This window comes from Orycteropus afer, unplaced genomic scaffold (assembly GCF_000298275.1).
Source record: "Orycteropus afer afer isolate SDZICR_OR568_19922 unplaced genomic scaffold, OryAfe1.0 scaffold00061, whole genome shotgun sequence".
In the NCBI taxonomy this organism is placed as follows: Eukaryota; Metazoa; Chordata; class Mammalia; order Tubulidentata; family Orycteropodidae; genus Orycteropus; species Orycteropus afer.
The window spans coordinates 8,086,482-8,094,908 of NW_006921648.1; the positions used below are offsets into that span (position 1 = coordinate 8,086,482).

Genomic DNA, 8,427 nt, shown 5'->3' on the forward strand with positions numbered 1-8,427 from the left:
GGCCCTCAGCCTCCTCTCAGGCCCTCAGCCTCCTCCTCTCAGGCCCTCAGCCTCCTCTCAGGCCCTCAGCCTCCTCCCAGGCCCTCAGCCTCCTCCTCTCAGGCCCTCAGCCTCCTCCTCTCAGGCCCTCAGCCTCCTCCCAGGCCCTCAGCCTCCTCTCAGGCCCTCAGCCTCCTCCTCCCAGGCCCTCAGCCTCCTCCTCCCAGGCCCTCAGCCTCCTCCTCCCAGGCCCACAGCCTCCTCTCAGGCCCTCAGCCTCCTCCCAGGCCCTCAGCCGCCTCCTCTCAGGCCCTCAGCCTCCTCCTCCCAGGCCCTCAGCCTCCTCTCAGGCCCTCAGCCTCCTCTCAGGCCCTCAGCCTCCTCCTCTCAGGCCCTCAGCCTCCTCCCAGGCCCTCAGCCTCCTCCTCCCAGGCCCTCAGCCTCTAGCTCTGTGGAAGGAGGGGAGTTTGAAGTTCAGGTGGCCAACCATCTGGGCTTCTCAGCACGTGCTCTCCCTAAAAGCAGGCCTCCCTCCAGGGTCGGTGTTGCTGAGAGAACGCAGTGAGATAGTGTGCCGCCTGCCTGGCTCTTGTAGATGCTCACCAGCTTAGCTTCTCCGCTCCTGGAGGTGGCCCCTTTGGGGTGGCCTGTGTGTGCACCCTCCCTGACACCCCGTGCTCGTTCTAGCCTTACCGGATCTTCAACACCTGGCTGGGGGACCCGTCCAAGAACCTGCTGCTGGCTGAGGTCATCAATGTCATCAAGCGGGAAGATCTGCTGAGCAACGCAGCCCACGCGGGGAAGACCCTGCTCACGGGGCTGCTGGACCTCCAGGTAGTACCCGGCCCCAGCCTCCCAGCCCCGGAGGCTCGGCTCTTCCACAGCACTGCACTGGGCTCCCAGAACGGCCCGCCTGCCGACCCCTGACCTTTGCGTGTGCCGTGCCCTCCGTCAGGAATGCTGCCGTCCTTCCATCAACCCTAGCCCCAGTTCCCAACTCTGTTTACCTCTAAGCACCAACTTCAGACACGCCTCCTCTGAGAAGCCCCCCCAGATACCTCTGCAACCCCATGATGTGTTCATGAGTCCCCGCTGGACCCCTTTTCCTTTGCACTCTCTCATACAGCAGTGCTATCCAACGGTAACAGAACAGAAGCCGCAGAGACGATCTGAACCCTTCCACCGGCCATCGGAAATGTAAAAAGATGGAGGGGAAGTTAATAACTCACATAACCCAATATATCTAAAATATTATCATTCCAGCACACAATTAATGTAAAAACAATTAAGGCACTATTTCATGTTCTTTCTCTTATACTCCTTCTTCTTGGGTGTGGTTCAGTTGATTTTTGATTCGTGTAACCCCGTGTGACAGAGTGGAACTGCCCACAGGGTTTCCTAGGGAGGAGGTCACAGGTCTCAAACCGCCAGCTTTGGGTTAGCAGTGGGGCTGCTTAACCACAGTGCCACCAGGGCGCCTATTTCTCACACGAAGTCTGGTGGGTCCAGCGTGGGTGCTACCCTTAACAGCCCACCTCAGTGTGGACCCCACTTGACCACCTCTCCACTGTCGTGTGGCTCACGGCACCTCACTGAACAGCTCGGCCCCACCGTGTAACTGTTTGTCTTCACTGTGCCCAGCACCCACCCCTACACACAAATGTTACTCTTCTAGGGTGATGGGGGGGGATGGCTGGGGACTGAGGAGGCCCTGGGGGGACCTCCCTGCAGTGGGCCTGCCTGAACCACAGGGGCAGGCCTTGACCCCAGCTTGGTCTCGCCCACGCAGGCCCGGTACCCCCAGCTCATCAGCCGAGTGAGAGGACGAGGCACCTTCTGCTCCTTCGACACTCCAGATGAACCCACACGGAATAAACTCATTTTAATAGCCAGAAACAAAGGTAAGGAGCTAGGCAGGAAGGAGCCAAGCTTCATCACGCACCCAAGATGAGGCAGCACGCTTGCTGAAGACTGCCGGCTAGTGGGGAAGGTGGTCCACGGGGCATAGTCTGAATGTTCTTTAGACCAGTGAGGTCCCTTTATTTATTCCATTTATTCATTCAACAAACACTCCCTGAGAGTGTGCCTGGTGGCAGCAGTGAAATGGTCACAGTGATGAACAAGGAGCTTACCGTCTAGTGGGAGGAGGCAATGTTAGACACAGCATCTCATACATGGCCCATCAACTGCAGTGATGGTAAGTCCTGAGAAAGAGGCAAAGGACTAAGAGAGTGAATAGCTGGGGAAACTATGGAGAACAGGAAGTCAGGGAAGGCTTCCTATAGGAAGTGGCCTTTTACATTAAGTTTCGAAGATGAATGGAGGTGAGGAAGAGCGTTCAGGCCAGGGAGGAAATGTGCAAAGACTGCAGGCAGCGCAGGGCTTATTGTTGTTAGGGCGGGTGTCCTCGAATCAATCCCGACTCATAGTGACTCTACATGACAGAGTAGAACCGCCCCATCAGATCTCCCAGGCTGTCATCTTTACAGGAGCGGGTCACCAGGTCTCCACTCCTATGGAGCAGCTGGTAGGTTCCAAGCTCTCAGCAGCTGAGTCCCTAACCACTCTGCCACCAGACCAGGGCTTCTGCAGGGCGTATAGACCTGTGAAACCAAACTCACTGGCGTCAAGTCAACTCCAACTTACACCAACCTTGTAGGACAGTGTAGAACTGCCCTATAGGGTTTTCCTGTAATCCTTAAGGAAGCAGACTGCCACATCATTCTCCCACGGAGCAGCTGGTGGGTTCAAACTGCCAACCTGGTTAGCAGCTGTTAGCACTTAGCCAGTTGCCACCAGAACTTCTTACAGGGCATGTTTAAAGAAAAAAAAAACCTCACCGCCATCAAGACAATTCCAACTCACAGTGAGCCCCGCTGGCTTTCCGAGGCGGTAAATCTTTACGGAAGTCGATCGCCCAGTCTCCCTTCCCTGGCGCAGCTGGTGGGTCTGGACCGCCAACCTTCTGGTCAGCAGTCAGATGCCTTGGGCACTGCGCCACCAGAGTGCGTTTACAGGGTTTACTCAAAAGCAAACTCACTGCCATTGAGTCGATTCCGACTCATAGCAACCTCGATGGGGTTTCTGAGGCTGTGAATCTTTATGGAAATAGATCACCTGTTCTGGTTCCCTGGTGCCACTCTGACAGGAATACACCACAAATGGGATGCCTTAACAAACAGGACTTTATTCTCTTACAGTTTGGAGGCTTTAAGTCCGAGTTCAAAATGCCAGGCTCTAGGCGCTGGGTGAAAGCGCCTCAGCCTTGGGCCTCAGCTCTGCCTCCTGCTCCCGGCCCACTGAAGCTGGAGGCTTTTCTTCACTCAGCTGCTGAAGCTGACAAGCCCAAGGTTGACATGAAATGAGGCACAGTCCTGATGTTACCAAAACACATGGCAGGCCGTTAGTTCAAGTCCATTAACGTCCCAAGATAGGTAGAGCATGGCAGGCTGGTGAATAACGACACAGCTACATGCAGGGTTCAAGGTGCCATAAGCTAGAGACCATTCCCAAAGCTGCTGCTTATATACAAGAAGCAGACCACATCCCTAAAGCAGCTACTCAGCTGCCTGTGGTAGAGCCCACCATGGAGTTGACTGCCAATCTCATCCTGGAGAATAACTACCACCGGCTGCCCAGCCACTCAACCAGGCCCAGCCAAGCTGACACACAACCTTAACTACCACATCACCCCATCTTCCTTCTGCAGAGCGGCTGGTAGGTTTGAACCACTGACCTTCTGGTTAGTGGCCAAGTGCCTCATGCACTACACCACCAGAGCGCTTGCAGGGCTTCCAGAGGTGTTGAAGTGGAAAGAGTGAAGTGAGCTGAGCAGGACACAGGCTGGCAGGGAATGGAGCTGGGGTGGGAGGATGCTGGGCCTGCCTCACGCTGCTCGCCGGGCAAGCTTCCAGAGGGGACTTCCCCTGAGAGCCGTGGAAAACCACTAGAGAGTTTTAAACGGGAAGTGATGTGGAGCCGTGAGAGATTCCATGCCAAGGTGCTATCAGGTCTTCTCCTAGTAGCATCTCATGAAATCTGAATAGCATCCCTCAGGGCAGGGAGGAGGAGCCACCAATCTCAGGGATGCCGAATAACGTGGACAAGGAGCCCCAGCTGAGAAATGACAGTGGTGCCCTTTTAAGTAAGTGGGACCCACCCCTCCTGGTGATAGTCCTGTCCCTCACCCAGGCTTCAGTGCACCTTTTGTGATCTTGTGTATTTCCCCACCACACCCTGAGTTTCTGGAAGGCAAGGACTTTCTATCAGAAGACTAGGTCAGGGCAACAGAGCAGGCCTTCAAGGCAGGAAGACAGGGAGACTAGAAGATAGGCAGGAAGGTGAGTAGGTGTGTGGGAGGGAGGGAATGATGGATGACATGAATGGAGAGAGAGGGGGTGAAGGATGGATGGTTGGATGGAAGGAAGGGCAGACAGAAGCCTGGACAGACAGAATGATAATTGGATGGAGGAGTGGGACCAATAGTACGGAACACCCCTTCCTGCACTCACTGCTGTGACTTCATGAGCCCAGACTCCTAACCTGCCTCCTGCCTTGTCTTCCAGGTGTGGTGTTGGGAGGCTGTGGCGACAAATCCATCCGTTTCCGTCCCACCATGGTTTTCAGGGACCACCACGCACACCTGTTCCTCAATATTTTCAGCGACATCTTAGCCAACTTCAAGTAAAGAAGCGTTTCCATTCCACTCTGGGAAGCCCCAATCTCAACAGCTGTCAAACTGATTAGTTTGCCTGATTCATGTTTTCACTTAAAGTCTCGGAGGTGAACGCATAAACAGAAGGGTTATTTGTGGTGGGGGGATGCTCTTCGTGGTTCTGAGGGGAGGCGAGGAGTGGAGAGTGGGGCTGGCTTTGACCTTCCTCCCTGTTGAGCCAATGGGGTACATTGGTTTAAACCCAGAAATTCTGCTTGAGCCCTGGACGGTGTCTTCTGGGGAGGGATGCGAGAGCCCTGTCCATATTTCTGTCCACCCTTGACCCCTCCCATTTCTTTGGAAGCCAGTCAAGGGGGCTGGACCTGCTCCTGGGACTGGGGGCCAGGACTCTTGGGTTCCAGTCCATCTCAAGTGCCATATTCTGTGAGCAAGGATGCCGGCTTCCCTATGCAACCAATCACATGCTCACCTCTCGCCCCTCCCTGGAGCACAGCTGAGAGAGGGACAGGATAGACCGTACGAGGACAGTGAAATGGGGCCACTGGGACCGAACCTGGGGGTGCACTGGGGATTGCTCTCACCTGCAAACCCACCCTTGGAGTGGGAATGCCCTTGGAGCACCTCCAAGGGTTCTAACCCACCATCCCCATCTCCAAACCCCCACCTACTCGTCCTCACTGCTCAGTATCAGCCTAGACTTTGGAGGGAAGCTACAGCCTGAGCATCATGGGACACACGTGACCCAAAGGGTCAGACGTACACTCCTGTCACCCGCCCTGGGAGGGTGAGTCAGGGCCTGGGGCAGCAGCCACTCCATCCTGTCTCTAAGGGCATCCAGGGGCTGGTTTGGGACCCCTCACCCTGGGAGGCACTCTCTCCAGCTTTTCCTCACCCCCCTTTGCTCTGCTTCTGGGGAGCCCTGTGGACACTTGGCTCTCCCATCAGGGGACACTTGCTGGGCTAGATTTCCTCCTGAGCTTCATGAATGGAAGGTACTAGGTCCCATCATGGCCGGGTGGCTGCCTTGGACTTGCCAAGCAAATGAGAGCTTTTCCTGAGATGAGTGTCAGATCGGGCTGCGACTGAGGTGATCTCTGCTGGGGTGGGATGTCCTTGGAATGATGGGACCTCCACAGTTCTACAGTGACACGTTGTGGTCAGTGGTAGACTAGGCAAGTCTGGCTTGTAGCCTCTGTCCAGAAGGAAGCTCTTCAGGCTGGCGCCTTGGTTGTCGGTCATGGCCAACGAGCGCACGAAGCTCTCCACTCAGCACTCGGCTCTTCTCATAACTCACCATCCAGATCCCAGAAGGTTGTTTTTAGCTTCCACTCTTCAACAGATTTGGTCATCGACCTGTTTTTGTTAAGCAAGGCACTCCCATGTTTAACCGAGCAGACCAATCCTGAAGTCCAGCTCCCTTAGCATTCCCGCAGTCAGGGCAGAACTGTTGCTTTCCAGCGTCCTGCCGTCTCCAGGGCCGCTCGCACTGCCACCCAATGGAGATGTCTGCCTCCCCTCTCTGTGGTGTGACACATTTGTATATTCATTTATTCATTCATCAAACTTTCGTTAACTACTGCTCCATCCCAGGTGCACTAGGGATGCAAAGATGAATTGTAAAATATAGTCCCTGCTATATATATAGAGAGAGACACACAAACACACACACACACACATATATATACAGCAGGGACTAGGAACTCATCCTACTGGGGACAACAGACTCTTAAACCAGTAAGTGAAGCAGAGTGGCAAGTGCTAAAACAGAGATACATGCGAGGAACATCAGGAGATCAGAGGAGGCTTCAGGGAGGAAGTGACGTTTGAGCCGGGTTTTGCAGAGTGAGTAGGAGTTCACCAAACAGACAAGAAAAGGAAGAGTGTTGCCAAAATGGAAACCAGCAGGATGTGCGAAGGCACACCAGATCATGTTCTCACTCCTTTCACTGGAGAGCCAGATTCCACAGGCAATATTCCAAGGTTCAAGGCCTTATTTAACAAAGCAAACCAAATGCAAACCCAATCAGAATTCATTCATCGGCTTAAGTATTCTTTCTTCTGAGATCTTCAGCACTGGGTGCAAACATTCAATCAGGTTCTTGGAGTCTCAGAGGGTTTTTAAGCCAGGGCACAACCAGAAACTTCTTGGATGGAGAGAGTGGCTCCGATATTTTGTTCTCTCCTCACTGGGCATTGACTGAGGAATGAAATCATCTTATCTGGAAAAGCCATTTCCAGACTTGCTGTCCACTCCTTACCAAGAGAAGTTAACTTCTCATGAAAAATGTTAAGCCATTTATCAACAAGTTCTTGTTGACTCAGGGTGGAATGAGTTCCTGAGACATCCTCCTGGGGTAGTGGAAGAAACTGAAGGGGAAGAAGAACCCGGCAGAGCTCAAGAGGTGGAAACGTGGAGGAGGCTGGGGAGCCCAGAGGACAGTCTGCCATCTAGGGCAGAGCCCGTGAAGAGCGTCTGCGGCCAACAGCCTGGAGAAGAGCCCATCACACATTAGTGCCGTCGACTCCTGTAACTGTCCCTAGCAAGTCTTGTCACTTTTACAGAAAACAAGGTCCAGTGATAGCAAGTCTTAGCACATCCTCACTTTTATTATAAATGGGTGTTTTTTATAATTTTTACTGACACTCAGTAACCATGAAACATTGTGCACCCCATTAATGTACCTATATATCTATCCCTAACTATATATGTACACATGTATATATGTGTGTATATATGTGTCACCTCATGGTAGAGAACCTTAGCAAGGGAGCATCGCCAACTTACGCATACCAAGTGATCTTGTTTACAGTATTCTGTTGACAGTGCCAATCAATGATGAAGAAATTAACAACTTGTCACAATGTAACTGATGACCATATGCACAATTCCATTAATTAAATCCGTTTCCTGTGTTGATCAGTATTCTTAAATTAAAAATTTATAATGGAAGTATCAGAGTGAACGTGGCCTCCTTGGGGTTGGGAAACCGTTTTGTCAAACTATTTGACTAATATTTACTGAGCGCCCGTGGATTGACACAGTGGCTATAGCAGTGGACTCAAACAGCCGTGATTGTGAGGACGGTACACAGGGGTCGCTGTGGGTCGGAACTGACTCAACAGCGTGTAACAACATGTATGGTCACTGTGAGTCAGAACCCACCCAAGGGCATTGAACAACATGTATGTCTGAGTCCTGGGGTGCTGTGAATGGCCGGTAGGTTCTGCCACTAACAGAGTTTGGAAGTTTGGGTCTCCCAGAGGTGCCTCGGTCAAAAGGCCTGGTGATCACCCCCTAACAACAACCACTGGAAACCCGAGAGGGCAGAGTTCTGCTCAGACGCGTGAGGGATCACCATGAGCCAGAACCAGCTGCTGAAGTGCATGGTCGTCCTTTTCCCACTTCATGTCCCTGCAGCTACGTCACATACACTGTTCTAAACAACAGCACTGCATTTCTTTCAGAGTTAAGTTCCCATCCATAAGTATGAAATCTACTTCCCAACACAAGTTTAAGCCCAAACAGATCCTAGAATGTGTTGTAATGGTTACAATCAATAAAACAAACGTTTTGTCACTCCAGTCAGTGCAAACATGGCCAGATGGCATCGCCCTGCCTGATGAACGCGGAGCAGGCAGATTTTACAATTGAATGCCACCGTATCTAAACAAGGCCATAAAAGTTGGACTCTGCCTGGGGTCCAAAGGGGCCCTGTTACTTTCTGCTTCGGGGCCCGCAGTTTCTGAAGTCAGAAAGCAGCAGCCAAGGCAGA

The 8,427-nt window shown here is 52.7% G+C and overlaps 1 protein-coding gene across 1 annotated transcript in view; it reads left to right on the forward strand.

Annotated features, from left to right (window-relative positions):
- The window catches only part of ABAT (4-aminobutyrate aminotransferase), a 32,116-nt gene extending 27,450 nt beyond the window's left edge, over nt 1-4,666 (forward strand). The window contains 3 exon segments of the mRNA XM_007939613.2: nt 667-813; nt 1,769-1,880; nt 4,545-4,666. Coding sequence (XP_007937804.2) covers nt 667-813; nt 1,769-1,880; nt 4,545-4,666 — 381 coding nt within the window.
- The last annotated feature ends 3,761 nt before the right edge of the window (nt 4,667-8,427 follow it).